General features: G+C 46.8%; 1 protein-coding gene across 5 annotated transcripts in view; it reads right to left on the bottom strand.

The window, feature by feature from the left end:
- Positions 1 to 225: 225 nt before the first annotated feature.
- The window catches only part of ano10b (anoctamin 10b), a 42078-nt gene continuing 19300 nt past the window's right edge, over positions 226 to 23003 (bottom strand). For 4 of the 5 annotated variants that reach the window (XM_055648568.1, XM_055648571.1, XM_055648569.1 and 1 more), the window contains 6 exons: positions 20341 to 20415; positions 16123 to 16296; positions 6730 to 6921; positions 5018 to 5155; positions 2694 to 2810; positions 226 to 554 (listed from right to left, as the gene is read on the bottom strand). In XM_055648568.1, the coding sequence (XP_055504543.1) occupies positions 426 to 554; positions 2694 to 2810; positions 5018 to 5155; positions 6730 to 6921; positions 16123 to 16296; positions 20341 to 20415 (825 nt within the window). In that variant the 3' untranslated portion in view covers positions 226 to 425. The remainder of the gene's footprint in view (positions 555 to 2693; positions 2811 to 5017; positions 5156 to 6729; positions 6922 to 16122; positions 16297 to 20340; positions 20416 to 23003) is intronic. The other variant, XM_055648572.1, reaches the window with a different exon arrangement.

Here is a 23003-nt window from a genome sequence, read left to right as displayed (position 1 = left end):
CGCCCAGGCTTGCATCCGACAAGGATGCATCACCCATGGTCAGTCATGACCGAGAGGGGTCTACTACTACTGGCTTTGGTAAAATTGTAAATTGTCCCTAATGTGTAAGATGCTATTAGTGTATGGGGTGATCGCTCGGTGGGCCGAAGGGCAAGTTTCTGCGCTGTATCTCTAAAGTCTAAATAAATGCTATTAGGGGCTCCACCGCCTACAGTGGGCGTGTAGTTTATCATCAATTGTGCTTTATTAATATATCATGCATATATTGATTACAATACAACAACAAAACCAACCCCTACATACATACAGGAGAATTAATTCAAGTGGTGAAGGAGCCAGGTTGGTAGTTGAGGATGGCAGCTCTGTGCTAGGTTTGGTGTGGGAGCTCCCCTTGCTGTGTTTCCCATTGCGAGATAATGTGGTGCTCACAGTAAGTTCAGCTGCCTGTTGCTTGCGTGCAGTGAGCTATCAGCAGAATCCGAGCGCACGATTCCACCGGGCCATCCCTCTTTCTCCACTGTTTCTCTGCCAGGACCTTTATCTTCTTCAAACAACTGAAGGATGAAGAGAACAGCGCTAGTATTGAAGTTGCGAGGTCATGTTACGGTTGTACAGGACATTGGTGAAACTGCAGTTGGAGTATAAATCTCTCTACATCATCGTCTATACCTCTCATTTCCCTTATCCCTAACTAGTTTGAGGAAGGGTCTTGACCTGAAATATCACCCATTCCTTCTCTCCAGAGGTGCTGCCTGTCTCGCTGAGTTACTTCAGCTTTTTGTGTCTATCTTCAGTTTAAACCTGCATCTGCAGTTCCTTACTACACATTGGAGCAATGGGTTCAGTTTTGGTCACCCTGTTATGGGAAAGATGTTGTCAAGCTGGAAAGGGTGCAGAGAAGATTTACGAGGAGTTGCCAGGGCTCGGGTGTCCGAGCTATAGGGAGAGGTTGAGCAGGCTGGGACTTTATTCCTTGGAGCGTAGGAGGATGAGGAACGGTTTTCACAGACGTGGGAAAGATCATGAGCGGAATAGATTGGGTAAATACACTGTCTTTTGCCCAGTGTAGGGATATCAAGAATCGGAGGACATGGATTTAAGATTTAATAGGAGAAGGGGTGGGGGGAGATTTAATAGGAACCCCAGGGACAACATTTTTTACACAAAGGGTGGTAGGTATATGTACAGGCTGCCAGAGGAGGTGGTTGATGCTAGTACTATCACAACTTGGAAACACTTTGGATAAGTACATGCATCAGCCAAACTTAGAGGGATATGGGGATACGCAGGCAGGTGGGACTAGTGAAGATGGGACATGTTGGTCGGTGTGGGCAAGTTGGGCCGATATGGACAAGTTCCCATGCTGTATGGCTCTATGACGCTAACGTAGTTTAAATTCTTCGTGAAGTCTGCAGCCCCACAAATTGATGAAGCATTTCAAACTAATATCACACCTCAGTCTCAAATGCCAGCCCCTCTAATTCAGCTGCTCAAGCTGTATTTATCAGGAAAAGGTAAAGAGGTTGGGTCTCTTTCTTGAAAGGTGAAGGCTGGGGGAGAATTAACAGTAAAACTATAACCACAAATATATTAATATGGAACCTAAAAGGCAGCAAAATGGCCCAAGGTGTTGAACCAAAAGGAGATTTGTTGTGTTGCTGCAAGTAGGAATTTCATTGTTCTGTTTCGGGAGAATGGCAATAAAACACTCTTGACTTTTGGGGCAGTACATCCTGCCATGTGTACATCCGGCCAGCAGGGTGTGATGCTATTCCATTTGCCGCATCACTCCAAAGACGTACAGGTTTGGATGTTAATTGGCTTGGTAAATGTAAAAATCGGATACGTAGGATAGTGTTAATGTACGGGGATCGTTGGTCGGCGTGGACCCGGCGGGCCGAAGGGCCTGTTTCTGCGCTGTATTTCTAAACTAAACTAAAGTCAATGCAAGTTAATAGCAGCACCACCAAATCTGCTAGCAGTGGGCTTTGTGAACTGCAACTTCTCTATATTGTGATAGTCCCTGCCTCAACCACCTCATCCAGCAGCTCGTTCCATACCACCACCACCCTTTGTGTAAAAAAGTTACCCCTCAGGTTCGTATTAAATCTTTCCCCCCTCGCCTTAAAACTATGTCCTCTGGTTCTCGATTCCCCTCCTCTGGGCAAGAGGCTCTGTGTGTTTACCCGATCTATTCCTATAACGATTGACCATCCTATCTAACTGTGATGCCACTGTGATGTACCTGAAGTCCTGGATCCCTCTGGTCTACCACACTCCCCAGAGCCTTCCCATTCATGTGTACATCCTGCCCATGTTAGATTCCCTAAAATGCAACAACCCACATTTCTCTGCATTAAATTCTATCAACCATTCCTCAGCCCACCTGCCCAAACAATCGCGATCCTGCAACAATTTTTGACAATCATCTTCACTATCTCCTATACCACCAATTTTTGTATCATTTTGTTCATGCAGCAGCACAGACAAAGGCCATTCTGATCCATGTCAACGCCAATGCTTTAAATCAGTCTCTCCCCACCGTACTTCATCCCACACCAACAGGTGCTCACAGCTGTGGAGCACTTTTGCAGATTCCCCCACAGACAACACTATATCAGTTGAGGAATTTCTGAAAGGTCTACACACTCTCTCTCTCTCTCTCTCTGCATTACAGGTCACAAGTACATTACCTTGTGTTTGAGGGCGTGAAGTGACTGATACTCCACTCTGTCAATCCTCAGCTTCACCCAGGCGGGGATGTCAGGAATGGCAAAAGCTAAAGTGATCTTTATGACCAGCAGGGCATGCTGAAAAACACAATCAGAGCACAGGAGCCAACGCTAGAACAAGCTCAACGTCAGAACTGTAGATTCGCAAGAGGCATCACTGGATGCCAGGAGCACAGTGTTATTGCAGGGATGAGCTGGTCTGAAGGCCACTCTTCATTCTAACCTCACGTAACCAGCTGCTGCTGCTATTTGGGTGTTCCAGAGTTCCCCCTGCTCCACTCACCAGCCCCTCACTGATCCACTTGTCACAGCTACTGTGCTTGTCTGACCTCGGTGTTGTTCCCATGCTTGCCAGTTTTGTACGTCAGTGATTCACCTACATCCAGGTGTCATATCCATGTTTTTCAGTGGCTGGCCCCATGTTATACCATGACTGGCCTGTATCTGAGCACTGCATCCATGTTATACCCATGACTGATATGTCTGAGTATGGTACCTGTGTTATACAGTGGCCTGAGATAGACACAACATGCTGGAATAACTCAGCGTGACCGGCAGCATCTCTGGAGAGAAGGAATGAGCAATGTTTTGGGTCAGGACCCGTCTTCCTCTTCCTGACGACCCGAAACGTCACCCATTCCTTCTCTCCAGAGCGGCTGCCTGTCCCACTGAGTTACTCCAGCATTTTGTGTCTATCTTCGGCTTAAACCAGCATCTGCAGTTCCTTCCTACACATTTATACAGTGAGCTGCATCCACACCTATTGGCAAACCAGCAGTGGGGCAGTTGGTGTGTCCAATGGATATGAACGATTAAGACAGGTCACCTTTCCATGGGGTAGATGCCCTGACCCAGCCTCCACGCTCAGCCTTCATCTCTCAGTGCCAGATATCACAGCTTTACACAATGACCCCAGTCCCTCAGCTGGACATGCGAGCGGCTGCTGTTCCTGCTCCACACTCAGCACCAACATGAACAGGCCCTCCACCGCTGCACTGGTATTTGCACTGGTCGCCCCTTGTAAACAGAACCAGTGTGCCATCGACTTGGCCAATCTAACCCACGTTACCAGGCAATGACTGATTTGTTGTGTTGTATGAGAGCTACACCCATTGAGTTACCCCAACAGTTTAATCCTTAGTAGAAACAAGAAACTGCAGATGCTGGTTTACACAAAAGGGCACAAAGTGCTGGAGTAACTCAATGGGCCGGGCATCGTGGATAGGTGACGATTCCGGTCAGGACTTCTTTAGTCAGAGGGTGGTGAATCTGTGGAACTCATTGCCACAGAGAGCTGCGGAGGCCAAGTCAGTAGATATTTTAAAGGCAGAGATAGACAAAATCTTGATTAAAACGGGTGTCTAGGGTTATGGGGAGAAGGCAGCAAAATGGGATTAGGAGGCAGAGATTATAGAAGATTATATAGAAATTATATCAAAGATTAAAACAAGTTACTTCTTACTTTTACCAATAAGTTTAAAACATTTATTATAGCCCGCAGATGTCAGCTATTTTTATGTGATCAGACATCAAGGCACTAAAACAAGTTACTTCTTATTTTTTATTTTTGCTTTAGCTAGAACACCATGGTAGCTGAGAGATTAAAGCTAAAGGGCAAGGACATAGAGAGATTAAAGTCACAGAAGCATGCATGCCAAAGTAGCCGAAAATAAGGCTGAAACTGTAATAAAAGCTGTCTGGTTTTATGAATCGAAGAGCAATTAGAGAGCGAACAGGGGATGTCGTCTCTGAATGTTCCAAGCTAAAATATTTGCAAATAAAGGCTTTTGGCTTCTTGAAGAATTCTCCGTGTCTGTGTCATCTTATCCAAACTTTGAGTCTTAAAACCACGACAAGATCAGCCATGATTGAATGGCGGAGTAGACTCGATGGGCTGAATTCCCTAATTCTACTCGTACAACTTGTGAACTTGTGACTCTTTTCCATTCTTAGTTGTATTAGATGTAAACCCAATGCATTTTTCCTTTGATGTTAGCTGATGTGACGCTGTACATGTATGTACTGTAGTGCGGAAGACTGCGCCACATGGTGTTGTACATGTATGTGCTGTAGTGTGGAAGACTGCGCCACATGGTGTTGTACATGTATGTGCTGTAGTGTGGAAGACTGCGCCACATGGTGTTGTACATGTATGTGCTGTAGTGTGGAAGACTGCGCCACATGGTGTTGTACATGTATGTGCTGTAGTGTGGAAGACTGCGCCACATGGTGTTGTACATGTATGTACTGTGGTGTAAGTGTGAACCAGGGAGACATTCACCTACCTCCACTCCGATTGTCCAGATTAACAAACTATTCGAGGTTATGTCACTCTCTGCGCAATATTCTTGCACTTGAGGGGAAATACTAATTAGCAAACAGTTGGTGATGACTGACAGGTATCCTATGGTCTCGAAAGCAGTCTGTGGAATAAAAGCATGTAATGAGAGACGGGCAGATTCATTAAAAGAATTTCAGGGCAACTTTTTGAGATGCCTGCCACAAATTATGTAACGAACACTGATTACTGGGAGCAAAATGGAATAACCTGGGTTCAAACCAGGAGACGTTAGTGCATTGTTCAGAGCCTTTAATCTTCTTGTAGTGGATTAGTTTGGTCATTATAAAAACTACTTTAACCCAATCTAGAGTAGTCTTTGACAAAAAGAGCATTGGGCACAACCACATTGTAATGACACACAAAAATGCTGGAGAAACTCAGCGGGTGCAGCAGCATCTATGGAGCGAAGGAAATAGGCAACGTTTCGGGCCGAAACGTTGCCTATTTCCTTCTCTCCATAGATGCTGCTGCACCCGCTGAGTTTCTCCAGCATTTTTGTGTACCTTCGATTTTCCAGCATCTGCAGTTCCTTCTTAACTCAATGTAATGAGTTGTGTACAGCAAAAGCTTGTTGAAGTTGTTTCAAGAGAAATTATTCTTATTTTAGCTATTTTTTCCTGATGCTCCTTGTCAGCATGTACTGTAAGTGATAAACATGCTCAGCTGAAAAGCAAGCAGCAAGGCAAATGATATGAAATCTGCTCCACTTGTGTATGGAGTTGTCAGTTTTTGGTCAGTAAAGAGAGCTGGATCGAGTTTAGATTTCATTTTCAGCATCTGGGTTTGCTGGCAAAGCCTGCATTTACTGCTCTACCCTAATGACTTACAAATCCTTACTAATCAAGAATCTGACCAACTGTGCCTTAAAAATGCCCAACGACTTGGCCTCCCAGCCGTCTGTGGCAATGAATTCCACAGGTTCACCACCCTCTGACTAAATAAATTCCCTCTCATCTCCTTTCTAAAGATACGTCCTTATATTCTGAGGCTGTGCCCTCTGTTTCCAGACTCTCCCACTACGTGGAAACATCCTCTCCACATCCACTCCATCCAGACCTTTCACTATTTGGTGAGTTTCAATGAGGTTCCCGTTCATCCTTCTAAACTCCAGTGAGTACTGACCCTGTGCAAGGGTGAGGGTGTAAGGGGTTATGGGGAGAAGGCAGGAGAATGGAGTTGAGAGGGAAAGATAGATCAGCCATGACTGAATGGCAGAGTAGACTTGATGGGCCGAATGCCCTAATTCTGCTCCTATAAGCTTATGAACTTAAATACTTGAAGGATTGACAAATTGGTGGTTATGGGGAACTGGTGCAGCAGAGGAGGCCAGCATAGATCAGCAAATATCATATTGAACGGCAGGACAGGCTTGATGGCTAAGTAGCTCCTATCCCCTTGGCCTTATGTTCTATGAGATCCTAAAGGACTCTTCACTCATCCAGTAATGACACCCAGCTCAGGACAAGGACCCTTAGGACACAAAGTGCTGGAGTAACTCAGCGGGTCAGGCAGAGAAAATGGATAGGTGACGTTTCGGGTTGAGATCCTTCTTCAGACCCTTCAGACCCTTCATTGTTGCCTGGTCTAAATCCTGGTATCCCCCCCCCCCAACAACGTAGGCTGGTAAACAAGAATGCGGGGAATCCAATGTCTCACCTGCCAGACGCCTATGTTTGCTGCTGGTGAGATGAAAGGTTTTTGGAAGAGTCGGCAGAGCTTCAGAGCATCCGTGCGGATTTCCGTGATGTTGTTCAGGATGATCAGTAATGCTGACAGTGGGTAAATGCAAGAGAAGAGGCTGACGTATCCAAACTGGACAAAGAGCTCCATGTACTCGTCAAACATTCCCTAGACAAACGGAGAAGCTATGTCGTCAACTCGACTCGGAACAGACCTCTGATTATTTCATTCATTCTTTTCACACTGGGTGCCAAATATATTGCCCATCCTTACTTACCCCAGAGAAGATGGCGGTGAGCAGCCATCCCGAACCACTGCAGCCGTCCTTGTGAAGATATTCCCAGTGTTTTTGGGGAGGGAATACCAGGATTCAGACCGGGCAACAATGAAGGATCTTAAGGTGTCTGAAGAAGGATGTCGACCCGAAATGTCACCTATCCATGTTCTACAGAGATGCTGCCTGACCTGCTGAGTTACTCCAGTACTTTGTGTGTGGAACAATGAAACATAGAAACATAGAAAATAGGTGCAGGAGTAGGCCATTCGGCCCTTCGAGCCTGCACCGCCATTCAATATGATCATGGCTGATCATCCAACTCAGTATCCCGTACCTGCCTTCTCTCCATACCCCTGATCCCCTTAGCCACAAGGGCCACATCTAACTCCCTCTTAAATATAGCCAATGAACTGGCCTCGATACCCTCTGCGGCAGAGAGTTCCAGAGATTACCCATGAAGGATCGACAATGTGGACAAAACAGTAGCACAACTGGTAGAGCTGCTGCCTCACAGCGCCAGCGACCAGGAGTCGATCCTGATGTCGGGTGCTGTCCATGTGGAGTTTGCACACTCTCTCTGTGACCTCGTGGGCTGCAGTTTCCTCCCACATCCCAAAGATGTGCGGGTTTGTAGGTTGATCTGCCTCATTAAAAATGGCCCCTAAGATGCAGTGAGTTGATGCACAAATGAGATAACATGAAACTATTGTGAATGGATGATCAAAGGTCCGAAGGCCCTGTTTCCATGCTGTTTCTCTGAACTAAACTACAACATTGTTACTTAATGGACAAACTATTGGCAGTGTAATGAATTCTGAGGGCCAGACCAGATCTGCCTGAAGAAAGAGCTATCATTCTTCTTCATTCCTTCAAATTAGTTGGCATGGTTGAGCAGGCAGGGTCTTTATTCCTTGGAGCGCAGGAGGATGAGGGGTGATCTTATAGAGGTGTACAAGATCATGAGCGGAGTTGAGAGGGTGAGTGCACAGAGTCTTTTACCCAGAGTAGGGGAATCAAAAGCCAGAGGAGGTAGGTTTAAGGTGAGGAGGGAACCTGAGGAGCAACTTTTTTTTTAACACAAAGGGTGGTGGGTGTATGGAACGAGCTTCTGGAGGAGATGGTTGAGGCAGGAACCATCATAACGTTTAAGAAACATTTAGTAAGGTGCATGGATAGGATAGGTTGGGAGGAATATGGGCAAACGCAGGCAGGTGGGACTAGTGTCGATGGGGCATGTGTCGGAAGGAACTGCAGATACCGGTTTACACCGAAGATGGACACAAAGTGCTGGAGTAACTCAGGCAGGTCAGGCAGCATCTTTGGAGAAAATGAATAGATGACATTACAGGTGGATACCTTTATTCAGACTTGGAGTCAGGGGAGAGGGAAACCGGAGGTATGAGGAGGTTCAGAATGAACCAGAGCCGGCACCAATGACCAATATAAGGTGGAACCTGCAATGGCCACAGCTAACCATGGATGGTCTCGACCCGAAATGTCACCTATTCCTTTTCTCCAGAGAAACTGCCTGACGCGCTGAGTTACTCCAGCATTTTGAGTCTCTCTGTAGACCTGGCATGTCGGTCAGTATGAGCAAGATGGGCTGAAGGGCTTAATTCCACGCTGTATGGTGCAATGACTGTGAAATTATTTCCTACGTCAGGGTCGACTGTGAAAAGTGCTGAGTTACATAAATAACACAGAGTGGAGAACCAGCCACCTCAAGCAGTGCTCGCAGGGGGTACTGAAACATTCTGCCCAGAGACGTGCCCACGTCGCCCTGCTGCCTTGCCACTGGCACGATGGAATCTGCACAAACAGAAGCAGCAACAACCCCTGTCAAATCCAGAGGTGAATCGGAGTGACAGAAACACAGCAGCCGCCACCAGGGGATTGTTCCAAAAATAACAGATAGACAGCGTGTCAAAGAAAACATTGCTTCTGCCGTCCCTCAGAGACTGAGTGACGCATTTACTCAAGGTAGATCAGTTCCCAGCCTGACTGAGCACTGACTAAACCCTGAGAAGATCTCATTGAGTTTGACTGATGGGCAGTTCAGGGACTTGAACTATCTTTCACCAACAGCTCAGAGAAATTTAATTATTTTTGTTCGCTCCTTTACGTTAGTGCTAGTGTGGCGCCTTCACGCCCACGTTGGTTTTGCATACAGCCTGTCACCGCTGGCCAATCGCCAGCAGCCTCACTAGAAGGTCCAGCCACAAGAGCTCAATGACAACTCCAAGGTCAGACGCACTCATTGGCCTTATCTGCACACGGCTTATGATTTGAGCACATGTACCTGAACTTGGCCGGCCCACTCCCACCGTCAAGAAACTACACGTACATGCTCCCCTGTGAAGACCGGTTCACAAGATGGCAAGATGCTATCCCAGTCATCAACATTTCAGCGGAAACAATAGCTCGCGCTTTTGTTGACCGAGGGATTTTGGTCTTTGAGTCTGCGCTGTTTCAAACACTAAGCGACCTCTTGGGTACGAACCGGATTCGAATGACGGCGTATCATCCGCAAGCGAACGGTCCGATTCAACGGTTCCATCGCCAGCTGAAAGCCCCTCAGGCATCCGGAGGACATGCGTTGGCGTTCGTGCGGCGGTGAAAGCTGAGCTAGCATGTTCGTCGGCAGAAATGGTTTACGGCCCAACTCTGAAGCTGCTCGGCAAATTTGTCGAACCAATCCCCACAGACAGATTCCGGCAACCTATGCAGCTACTCAGGCCGACACCGACGCGGGGAACACCTGCGGTGGTCAACATGTCTGCTGACCTCCAACGCTGCACACATGTTTTGATCTGGTTAAAACCAGCATATGTCGAGAACCAACCGACTATCTCACCCACCGAACCCGCGAAGTCACCAGACTGCAACACTTCCTGGCAAAGACCTCCCACACTGCAGTAGAGAACAAGAACAGGCCATAAAATCAACCCACCAGACCGGTCCAGTACAGGGCAGGACAAAGCCAGGCCGTCGCCACTTGTAGCTGAGTGGCTGAGGGGGGAGCTGTGGCACCTTCACGCCCACGTTGATTTTGCATACAGCCTGTCACTGCTGGCGAGTAGCAGCCACAGAGCTCAATGACAACTCCAAGCTCAGACGCACTAATTAGCATTATCTGCACACAGGTTATGATTGGTGAGAATGTAGGTAAAAGGGGCTTCTGGAATAAACGGTACACAAGGTGTCTGGCTCAGCTAAGTGTTGTTTATTCTTTGCTTTCTGTCGTGGGATTCAGTAGATCCTACACTCATACCCGAAAGATGGTGAATTATGCCCGGGCAGGGCGAAGCCAGAGGAAACTCTGGTGGAATGCCGCAGTGGTCCTGATGTGCAAACTGGTCATCTGACCTGGGTATAGGGGGTGGAAGACTCATCTTGTAGCTGTTTTTTTTTCCCTCAGGATAGCTGGCACTTTGTTCTGCATGTTTTTTTTCTGGTAATTAAGGGCAGCCCAGCGGTGCAGCGGTAGAGTTGCTGCCTCACGGTGCCAGTGACCATGGTTCTATCCTGACCTCGGATGCCATGTGTGCGGAGTTTGTACATTCTCCCTGTGACTGCGTGGATTTCCCTCGGGTTCGTCCCACATTGCAAACACCACATCGCAGGTTTTTAGGTTAATTGGCTTCTGTAAATTATTCCTTGTTCAATAGTTCAATGGTACCTTATATGGGCGGCACGGTGGCTCAGTGTTTGAATCGCTGCCTTACTGCTCCAGAGATCCGGGTTCGATCCTGACTACGGGTGCTGTCTGCACGGAGTTTGTACTTTCTTCCCGTGACTCTGTGGGTTTTCTCCAAGGTGCTTCAGTTTCCTCCCACTCTCCAAAGACGTACAGGTTTGTAGGTTTATTAACCTCGGTAAAAATAGTAAATTGTTCCCAGTGTGTTGGATAATAATAATGAATGGGATGATTGCTGGTTGGTGTGGATTCGGTGGGCAAAAGGCCCTGTTTCCACGATGTATCTCTAGACTAAACTAAACTAAACTAAACTATCATGAGGGGAATAGACAGGGTGAATGCTCAGTCTTTTCCTAGAGTAGGGGAATCAAGAACCAGAGACATACATTTAAGATGAGATGGGAAAGATTTAATAGGAATCTAAGGGGCAACCTTTTCACTCAGAGGGTGGTGGGTGTATGGAAAGAACTGCCAGAGGAGGTAGGTTACACAGAAAAGCTGGAGAAATTGCCAGAGGAGGTAGTTGAGGCAGGTACTACAACACCAGTTGAAAGACATTTGACCAGATACATGGATAGGAAAGGTTTAGGAGGATATGGGCCAAATGTGGACCGATGGGACTAGCGTAGATGGGGCATCTTGATCGGGTGTTTGGCCGACGGACCTGTTTCCCTGCTATATGACTCTCTGACTAAGAATGTTACAATTGTATTGATCTTTAAAGTCAAATACAGCATAGAAGCAGGCCACAGACGGCTGTGGAGGCCAGGTCAATGGGTAATTTAAGACAGCCATTGACAGATTCTTGATTAGTAAGGGTGTCAGGGGTTTTATACGAGAAGGCAGGAGAATAGGGTTGAGAGGGAAAGATAGATCTGCCAGAATTGAATGGCGGAGTTGGCTTGATGGGCTGAATGGTTTAATTCTCCTCCTAGAACATGTGAATTTATGAACCATTTGGCCCACTGAGCTGGTGCTAGCTATTGAGCATCCATTCACACTAATCCATCGTTAGTCCCACTTTATTCTCAACCACCTTCTCGTAAACTCCCTCCTGATTCCGCCCCAAAATACCCTTCCATTCATCCATTTGTGGACCAGTAACATCCAGCAACAGCACACCAAACCAGGAATTAAAATGGTATCATTTGTTTAAAAAAAAATCCCCAGCAAGTGAAGTAAATGTCAATGCAAGCAGCAGGATTAAAATAACTGAAATGTCATAAATCATCTTCAAAAAGACCGTGAAATATTGAAATAACTCGATTGAGTGAGTTTGATCACTGACATCTGAAATTAGGTTTTCTGGACAAGGATGGCTTTCAGTGATAATTATGAATAACACCTTGCTTAGCAATGTAATTTGTTTTTGCTTGCCATTCTCCATCTTGCACTCCACCAGACAAGCTATTTCTGTTTACACTAACATGTTAGATCCACTAGCCCCCATATCTGCTGGTCTTTGCCATTCCCTAATCTCCAAACCATTTCATCTCTATGACCTGAGTAGTCCGGGGCCCTAACTCTGTCTATTAATATTCTCTCTTCCCAAACTTACATGACAGTCTGAGAAACAAAGACCTGACTTTGGCACTCGTTAGACTTTAGGCTTGAGAGGTACAGAGCAGAAACAGGCCCTTCAGCCCACTGAGACCGTGCTGACCAGTGGTCACCCCGTATGCTAGCACAATCCTATGCACTAGGGACAACTTCCAAATTTACTGAAGCCAATTAACCTACAAACCTGCATGTCTTTGGAGTGTGGGAGGAAGCCGGAACACCCGGAGAAAACCCACATGGTCACAGTATCCGTAGTCAGGACAGAAGCCGGGTCTCTGGCACTGCAAGGCCGCAACTCTACCCACTGTGCCACCCCAAATCACAGTCATAGAATTTGACACCATTGGCTCCCTTTTCAGAATCACCCCAAAACCTCCAGCTTGTTGTAGAAAAAAAGAACTGCAGATGCTGGTTCATGCACAAATGGACACAAAGTACTGGAGTAACACTCAGCAGGGCAGGCAGCATCCATTGTCAGGGTGAAGCCACATGGTGGAACAGCACCTCATGTTCCATAAACTCCCTCCTGATTGGGTATCTTACAACCCAATGGTATGAACACTGATTCTCTACTTTTAAGTAACCTCTAACTAACCCCCCCTCCCCCCCCCCCCCCACCCCCCCCCCCCCCCCCCCCCCCCCCCCCCCCCCTCCTCCCCTCACCTGGATCACCTGGATCCTGCTTATTTCCCCCCTCCCTTCCCGTCCCCATACCATTACTTTCCTCCCTCTGTACCTGCCACACGTTGTCCTGGATCTCCGCTTTCCCAACATAATTCTCTCCCCCCCGACAATCAGTCTGAAGAAAGGTCCAGACCTGAAACGTTACCCTATCCATATTCTCCAGAGATGCCGCCTGACGTGCTGAGTTACGCCAACGTTTCCTAGTTCCTGCCTTTGTATCCTCAGTTATAGTCTCCCTCGCATCTCAGACCCAAACACCTGATTTACAGTTCCTAAGATCACCCTGTACAATTTTCCCTGCACTCATCTGCCCCACTTTGCTCAGAACTGACATACACCTGGCCTCTTCTCTAGTGTTCCCATACCCCAGTTGTGCTTCCCAGCACAGTGGCGCAGCGGTAGAGCAACTGCCTTACAGCGCCAGAGTCGCGGGTTCGAACCTGACTACAGCTGCTTGGCTGTATGGAGTTTGTACATTCTCCCTGTGACCTGCGTGGATTTTCTCCAAGATCTTCGATTTCCTCCCACAATCCAAAGACGCACAGGTTTGTAGATTCATTGGCTTGGTATAAATGTAGAATTGTCCCTAGTGTGTGTAGGATAGTGTTAGTGTGCAGGGATAGGCTGGTCGTTGGGCCGAAGTGCCTGTTTCCGCGCTGTATCTCTAAAACTAAAAAAAACTAAAACTGAAGCAGTGCTGTGAAGTTGATAATCTCACTAATGTTATTTCTTCCATCTTAGAAAACACGAATCTTTAATACCCTTCGTGTTAAGAAGTGCCATGGGGTTTGACGTTGTTTTAAAAAGAATATATAGTATTAGATGAAGGCAAAATAGAAACTAAAAATCAAATATAACAACATGAGGCAAGGTTTCACCTTCTCATGAAACTCTATTGCCCTCTTGTGGAGAAAGTTTATAGTGTCATAGATCATGGACCCGGGCCCTTTGGTCCACTGACCCCATTGTTCATGAACACCAACTTAGAGTCATTGAGTATTACCAGGGGCGGAAAAGCCGGGGGGGGGGTAGAGGGGACACGTCCCCCCCCATGTTTTGATAGTGAGTTCCGTTCTTGAGCATTACAGCATGGAAACGGGCCATCGGCCCAACTTGCCCCCACTGACCAACATGTCCCATCTACACTAGTCCCACCTGTCTGTGTTTGGTCCATATCCCTCCAGACTTATCCTATCCATGTACCTGTCTAAATGTTTCTTAAACGTTGCGACAACACCTGCCTCAACTACCTCCTCCAGCAGCTTATTCCATACACTTTTGTGTAAAAAAATTACCCTTCAGGTTCCTATTAAATCCCCCCTCACCTTAAACCTATTCCCTCTGGTTCTCCATTCCCCTATTCCCCTACTCTGGGCAAGAGACTTTGTGCATCTACCCGATCTATTCATCTCACAATTGTGTACACATCTTGAATATCACCCCTCATCACCCCTCATCGTCCTGTACTCCAGGGAATAGAGTCCTAACCTGCTTAGCCTCTCCTTAAAGCTCTGGCCCTTGAGTCGTGGCAACATCATCATAAATCTTCTCTGCCTCCTTCCCTGCTTGACAACGTCTTTCCCATAACATGGTGCTCAAAACTGATCACAATACTCTAAATGTGATCTCATCAATGTCTTACAAACTGTAACATGACCCTCCCAGCTACTGTACTCAATACTCTGACTGATGAAGGTCAAAGTGCCGACCACACTGTGTACCTGTGGCAATTCTTTCAAGGGGTGTAACTTTTACTTGCACTGTAATCACCCCACATTCCCATCAACAAGCCCCCCCCCCCCCAGATTATGCCACCTACCCACACAAGGCAATGTAGAGTTGCCAAATCACCTAACAAGTCCCATGTGGGAGGAAGGCAGAGGACATGAAGGAACACCCATGCAGTCACCGTGGTAATGTGCAAACTCCACACTAACTGCCCCAGAGATCAGATTGAATCTGTGTGGCTCAGCTGTGAGGAAAATCATATCCAGCTACACAGAAAGAATTGTGAGAGAAATTAGTCGGCAAGAAGTATGGAAGATTTAATTTAAGTATGAAGTGCAGAACATTTAGTTTAAAGTTACAGCACGGGAAATATCCCCTTTAGTTCACCGAGTCCAGGACAAGCATCGAACTAGTTCTGTGTTATCTTACTTTGTCAACCACTCCCCACACACTCGGGGCAATTTGCAGATACAAACCCACCTATAAACCTGCACGTCTTTGGGATGTGGGAGGAAACTGGAACATCCGGAGGAAACGAACGAGGTCACAGGGAGAACATGCAAACTCCACACAAACAGCACCCAAGGTGGGGATTGAATTCGGTTCTCTGACGCTATGAGGCAGCAGCTCTATCAGTGCACCACCGTACTGCCTAAATTAAAAAAAACTATTCACATTAATCCTAATTTTCAGGGATCGATCCTGACTATGGCTGCTGTCTGTAGGGAGTTTGTACGTTCTCCCCGTGACCATGTGTGTTTTCTCCGAGACCTTTGGTTTCCTCCCACACTCCAACGATGTACAGGTTTGTTGGTTCATTGGTTTGGTATAAATGTAAATTGTCCCTAGGATAGTGTTAATGTGCGGGGATCGCTGGTTGGTGCGGACTCGATGGGCTGAAGGGCCTGTTTCCTGGCTATATCTCTAAACTAAACTAAACTGAATGAAGGAGCTGCAAACTCATGCACTATAGCAGGACTAAAGATATTTGATTTTGCAGACACTAACAGGGGCGGCACACAGTAGCGCAGCAGTAGAGCTGCTGTCTTCAATCCTACAGCGCCAGAGATCCGGGTTCAATCCTGACTACAGGTGCTGTCTGTACGGAGTTTGCATGTTCTCCTTGTGATCGTGGTGGTTTTCTCTGGGTGCTCTGGTTACCTCCCACTCTACAAAGACCTACAGGTTTGTAGGTTAGTTGGTCTCAGTAAAGATTGTAAATGGTCTCTGGTGTGTAGGATAGTGCAAGTGTGCGGGGATCGCTGATCAGCGCAAACTCGGTGGGGGAAGGAAGGGCCTGTTTCAGCGCTGTATCTATCAACTAAAATAAAATTGCTTGCAAATTATATTCGACAGATTATGCTTTGGAGTAACTAGAATGAAGTGGCCACTTGGGTGAAGTTCCTTCCGTACACATACTTACAGGGAATGGCGTCTTCTGCCCTTGCGATTTTATTTGATCTATTTCTGGTGCATTTTCCATTGAGCAACTTTTCAGACCTGCCCTTTTCCGATGAAGTATCTTGGAGAAATAGGGCACCAATGTCTCTGCGAACTGATTGATGATCTGAGTCAGAATGAGCAGCGATGCAAGATTCTAGGTTGGAAGAAAGCAGACAAGGCGGTCAGGAAATGAAAGATCTTTACTTAAAGATAGGTTCAGAGCTCGATGAATACAGTCAATGAATATATCCGACAAACAGATTATTCTGTTTCGCTTGGGCAGCTTACGACCCTGCGCTATGAATATTGGTTTCTCTAATTTTAAGTAACCCTTGCTTCCCTTTTCTCCCCCTCCCTTCCACACCCTAGTGGTCATACTAGTTTCACTGGTGACCTGCTTAGTTTCACTGTTTGTATCCACTCGTGATCAACTTCTCCATGCCAACCATGAACCATTGTGGGCTCCACCTTCCCTTGGTCATGGCTGCTGGCTTTGATTTGCTCTTTACATACCTTTCATTTATTTGTTCACTGGACCTCTAGTTTCCTTCTCCCCTCACACTGTCAGTCTGGAGAAGGGTCTCGACCTGAAGCATCACCTATTCCTTTTCTCCACAGATGCTGCCTGACCCGCGGAGTTACTCCAGCATATTCAGAATAATTCTGTCTACCTGCTATAACATGGTCTCTGAAACCTGTTTCAAAATATGGACTCAAGCCTGTGGTTAAGAATTTCATTGAAACCTGTAAATAATTCCTCTGTTAAAATCAGCTGTGGTTGATGACTTAGAAACATAGAAACATAGAAATTAGGTGCAGGAGTAGGCCATTCGGCCCTTCGAGCCTGCACCGCCATTCAATATGATCATGGCTGATCATTCAACTCAGTATCCCGTACCTGCCTTCTCTCCATACCCTCTGATCCCCTTAGCCACAAGGGCCACATCTAACTCCCTCTTAAATATAGCCAATGAACTGGCCTCGACTACCCTCTGTGGCAGAGAGTTCCAGAGATTCACCACTGTATGTGTGAAAAAAATTCTTCTCATCTCGGTTTTAAAGGATTTCCTCCTTATCCTTAAGCTGTGACCCCTTGTCCTGGACTTCCCCAACATCGGGAGCAATCTTCCTGCATCTAGCCTGTCCAACCCCTTAAGAATTTTGTAAGTTTCTATAAGATCCCCTCTCAATCTCCTAAATTCTAGAGAGTATAAACCAAGTCTATCCAGTCTTTCTTCATAAGGCAGTCCTGACATCCCAGGAATCAGTCTGGTGAACCTTCTCTGCACTCCCTCTATGGCAATAATGTCCTTCCTCAGATTTGGAGACCAAAACTGTACGCAATACTCCAGGTGTGGTCTCACCAAGACCCTGTACAGCTGCAGTAGAACCTCCCTGCTCCTATACTCAAATCCTTTTGCTATGAAAGCTAACATACCATTCGCTTTCTTCACTGCCTGCTGCACCTGCATGCCTACTTTCAATGACTGGTGTACCATGACACCCAGGTCTCGCTGCATCTCCCCTTTTCCTAGTCGGCCACCATTTAGATAACAGTCTGCTTTCCTGTTTTTGCCACCAAAATGGATAACCTCACATTTATCCACATTATACTGCATCTGCCAAACATTTGCCCACTCACCCAGCCTATCCAAGTCATCTTGCAGTCTCCTAGCATCCTCCTCACAGCTAACACTGCCCCCCAGCTTAGTGTCATCCGCAAACTTGGAGATATTGCCTTCAATTCCCTCATCCAGATCATTAATATATATTGTAAATAGCTGAGGTCCCAGCACTGAGCCTTGCGGTACCCCACTAGTCACTGCCTGCCATTGTGAAAAGGACCCGTTTACTCCTACTCTTTGCACTTGCTGTTGATCAAAACTTAGTTCAAGCAGGATATCCCTAAATGTTCAATTACCAAGATAATTATCCAGAGCTGTGGCACAGTGGCGCAGCAGTGGAATTGCTTCCTTACAGCTCCATGGACCCAGTTTGATCCTGACTATGGATGCTGTCTGTACAGACTTTGTACGTTCTCCTTGTGACCTGCGTGGGCTTTCTCTGGGTGGCACAGTGGCGCAATGGGCAGCACAGTGGTGCAGCAGTAGAGACCTGGTCTCGATCCTGACTGCGGGTGCTGTCTGTACTCAGTTAGTACCATCTCCCTGCAACCTGCGTGGGTTTTCTCCGGATGCTCCAGTTTCCTCCCACATTCCAAAGACATGCAGGTTTGTTGGTTAATTGGCCTCTGTAGATTGTACCTAATGTGCAAGTAAAACTAGTGAATGGGTGATCGATGGTCAGCGTGGACTTAGTGGGCCGAAGGGCCTGTTTCCATGCTGTATCCTTAAGCTAAGCACAGTTTAACAAAGAAACAAGGAACCATTTCCTAGCCCAGTGGCCAGAATGTGGAATGGCCTGCTGAGAATAAACCGTGTAAATACCTTCAGGAGGATGGACAAACACACGAGAGAAGAGGGATAAGTGTGGTGAGCAGATACCAGGCTAGCCTGGTTGGATTAAATGGGCTTTTTCTGTATGGTGTGTAGTCCATGTTATTCAATGTAACTGCTCAGATTTAAAAAAAACGTATCTATAATTCTGGCCACAAACATTATTTTTGTCCTTGACCTGTTTGCTGCTTTGGACCAGATTGGCAGAACATCCAGAACTATCCTCCATTAGATAATAAAAAACACAAAATACTGGAAATACTTGACAGGTTTGGTAATGTCTGTGAAGAAACAGATTAAACAAATATCAATAAAGAAACAGTTTAGGGATTAATTGGCTTCTGTAAATTGGAGTTTGTACATTCACCCTGTGACCACGTGGGTTTTCTCCAGGTGCTCCGGTTTCCTCCCACATTTCTCAGACGTACAGGTTTGTAGGTTAATTGGCTTTGATCAAATTGTAAATTGTCCCTAGTGTGTAGGATAGTTCTAGTGTTACGGGGTAATCGCTGGTCGGTACGGACTTGGCGGGCCGAAGGGTCTGTTTCCACACTGTATCACTAAACTAAGAAATATATTTGTGTGGGAAGGAACTGCAGATGCTGCTTTACACTGAAAGGCCTATTTATATGTTCTGTCCTTTTTCATATCTATTTTATAACTAACAGAACATAGAAACATAGAAACATAGAAAATAGGTGCAGGAGTAGGCCATTCGGCCCTTTGAGCCTGCACCGCCATTCAATATGATCATGGCTGATCATCCAACTTAGTATCCTGTACCTGTCTTCTCTCCATACCCCCTGATCCCTTTAGCCACAAGGCCCACATCTAACTCCCTCTTAAATATAGCCAATGAACTGGCCTCAACTACCTTCTGTGGCAGAGAATTCCAGAGATTCACCACTCTCTGTGTGAAAAATGTTTTTCTCATCTCGGTCCTAAAAGATTTCCCCCTTATCCTTAAACTGTGACCCCTTGTTCTGGACTTCCCGAACATCGGGAACAATCTTCCAGCATCTAGCCTGTCCAACCCCTTGAGAATGTTGTAAGTTTCTATAAGATCCCCCCTCAATCGTGTAAGCTATGAACTATGGCCAATGTTCCCCAGTGCCCCCATACTGACACCTCAGTCACTTGCCCTGCCCTATTTCTGAAGAGTAGGTGAAGCTTTGCTTCCTCCTGAGTGGAGCCATCTCTAAGTTGCCTGAGGAAACCTTCCTGAACACACTTAACAAATTCTACCCCATCTACGCCTTTAGCACTCTGGCAGTCCCATTCTACATGGATGGTTCGATTGCAATCATGTATAGTCTTTCCACTGACAGGATAGTACACAACAAAAAAGCTTTCAGTACACGTGACAAAAAACAAAACAAAGCTAAACTAAGTGCTGATGAAGTCTGATGAAGGGTCTCGACCCGAAACGTCACCTATTTGTTTTCCCCAGAGATGCTGCCAGACCCGCTGTGTTACTCCAGCGTTTTATATCTATCTGAACTAAACTAAAGTTTCATTTGTTGCTGGACTTCAGTATTCATGCATTTCATTCTCAATCTGATAACAAAAAAAAAAAGTCATTTGGCTTATTGTTCTCTGATAATGTCACTGAGAAGCTGTTGAATAAATACTGCTGGCCAAATTGAATAACACTCATTCTTTTCAGCCTGCCACCCTTAATACATTCTAACCACAGTGCAATAATAATGCCTTGGAGCTGGAGACCATTTGCAGACACTCACCTTTCTGAGGAGCTCAAGGTCCTGTAGGTAGAAGGAAATGTAGAACAAGGCGGAAAAGCAATTGACAAAGCGAAACTGAAAATGAAGAGCAATATTAATCATTGTACTTGGACTTTAAATATTTTATTAGCAGCACTGTAAGTCATTATTAAGGATATCTGAAACATTTTATCTTTTCATTTTTTTCCAATGGAAGTAACCTTGTTTGGTTTAATGATCCCTTTTACGTACGAAGGGTCCAAATGTAAACCCCAAAGTGGCAGGAAGAGTATAGATGCTGCGGTGAACCACAAGCTATTTTATATTGACTCAAAATAGATGTCAGGCTTCAACCTACACCTATGTAGGGTGTGATAGCACGGCCAGCACCATGGACAGCGCCGGGCTGCTGAATAACACCAGCACCCTGGACAGTGCTCTGGGCTGAGTTCAGGCCGCAGTCAGAGGAGCAACTACTGCATCCAATTAGCTAGGGTTGGATCAACTCACCAACATCTCATCTACCCTATTCCTTAAAAAACAGCCAGGAGGGGCAGAGGAGAAAGCCGTGGACTCCCCACCAACCCTGCCTCTCTCCGCAGGCTCAAAGCAACACTGAGCTGCTGGGACAAGCCCAAGACCGCCAGAGCCCCCTCACCTGCCCACTGATGTTGAAGGTCTGCACCCCCACGCGGACACAGAACTAACCATCTGTGTGAATAAACCTCTACACGTGAGTTTACCCCACAATGCGTGTGTTGGTGAAGTCAGTGTTGACCTGGCATCTTCCCCGATGCTACAAAGGATTCGCTTGTCAGCGCCTGGACACTGAATAAGGCTTTTTGGGGACCATGAAAATATTGGGTCCTGTTCCAGGCCCAGGGCAACAACATGCCGTGGACCCACGCCGTGGACCGGACCGGGAACCCACTCGGGAGGTCGGGCTCGCCCGCCGCGCACCAGGAGCCTGCCCAGAAGGACTAGCTTGCCTGCCGCAGACCGAGGGCCTGCACCCTGTGGATGGCCTCGACAGTGGAGTGGACCGCTGGAAACCCTGCAACGGCCTGGGGCACTGCTGGACCGGGCCCTGCTCTCGGAGGCCAAGCACGTGGACCGGACGCAGCCTACAGCGGGGGGAGCATGGTTGATGGCCAGGCCAGCCCTGCAATGCTGACAGGTCAACGAGCCTTCATGGGCAGGTCAACCCTGCACTTACTACATGGATAGCACAAGTTTGGAGGGATATGGACCAAACACAGGCAGGTGAGGCTAGTGTAGCTGGGACGTTGGCCGGTGTGGGCAAGTTGGGGCAAGGTGGGCTGAAGGGCCTGTTTCCACTATATCACTCCATGACTATGACTAGAACTCTACAACTAACATGCTTATCTAAGATGTATCTAAGTGCTTACGTATAGTGATGCTTGTACTGAACTATATACAAAAATACATTTCACTGTACCTCATTACATGTGACATTGAACCATGCACCTCCTACCAGTAGCACTACATACAGAATAAGCATAGACTCCATTACCATTCCAGGCCTTCCACTACACTTCTTCCCACCCTGTTTCCTGCAAAGACTCTATCCCCTACTTCCAATCCCTCCGTCTACACTACATCTTGCGCCCAAGATGAGGTGTTCCATACTAGAACATCCGAGATGTCCTCATTCTTTAGGGAACGGGGGTTCCCCTCTCCCATCATAGCTGAGGCACTCACTAGTGTCACCTCAGTACCCCGCAGCTCCGCCCTTGCTGCCCCTCTCCCTAGTCGCAACAGAGACAGAGTCCACCTAGTCCTTACCTTCCACCCCATCAGACGTCACATACAACACATAATCCTCCAAAATTTCCCCCACCTCCAACGGGATCCGACCACTAGCCACATTTTCCCATCTCCATCCCTTTCCACCTTCCGCAGAGACCGTTCCCTCCGCAACTCCCTGGTTAACTCATCCCTTGCCACCCAAACCACCCCCTCCCCAGGTACCTTCCCCTGCAACAGCAGAAGATGCAACACCTGTCGCTATATCTCCTCCCTTGACTCTGTCCAGGGACCCTGACAGTCCTTTCCAGTTAGGCAGAGGTTCACTTGCACCTCCTCCAACCTCATCTACTGTGTCCATTATTCAAGATGTGGGCTCTTATACATCGACGAGACCAAGCACAGACTGGGCGATCTTTTTGCGGAACACCTTCGCTCAGCCCACCTGAACCAACCTGATCTCCCGGTTGCTGGACACTTTAATTCTCCTTGCCATTCCTACACAGACCTTTCTGTCCTCAATCTCCTCCATTGTCAAAGAGAGGCTAAACGCAAATTGGAGGAACAGAATCTCATATTTTGCTTGGGCAGTGGTATGAATATTGATTTTTCTCATTTCAGGTAGCCCCAGCATCCCCTCTCTCTCTCTCGATCCCTCCCCCACCCAAGTTGCAATAGCTTCTTGTTTTCGCCCCAAAAAACAGCTGTTTCCTTTATCAGCGTTACATTTTTGCATATCTTTCATTCATTGTTCTTTATCTCTCCACATTACCATCTATATCTCTCGTTTATCCCTAACCAGTCTGAAGAAGAGTCTCGACCCGAAACGTCACCCATTCCTTCTCTCCAGAGATGCTGCCTGTCCCGCTGAGTTACTCCAGCTTTTAGTGTCTATCTTCCATTTACTGCACCATTTG

Source organism: Leucoraja erinacea, chromosome 17, assembly GCF_028641065.1.
Source record: "Leucoraja erinacea ecotype New England chromosome 17, Leri_hhj_1, whole genome shotgun sequence".
Classification (NCBI taxonomy): domain Eukaryota; kingdom Metazoa; phylum Chordata; class Chondrichthyes; order Rajiformes; family Rajidae; genus Leucoraja; species Leucoraja erinaceus.
The sequence above is the reverse complement of the archived record's forward strand: the minus strand, read 5'-3'. Positions and strand labels throughout refer to the sequence as shown.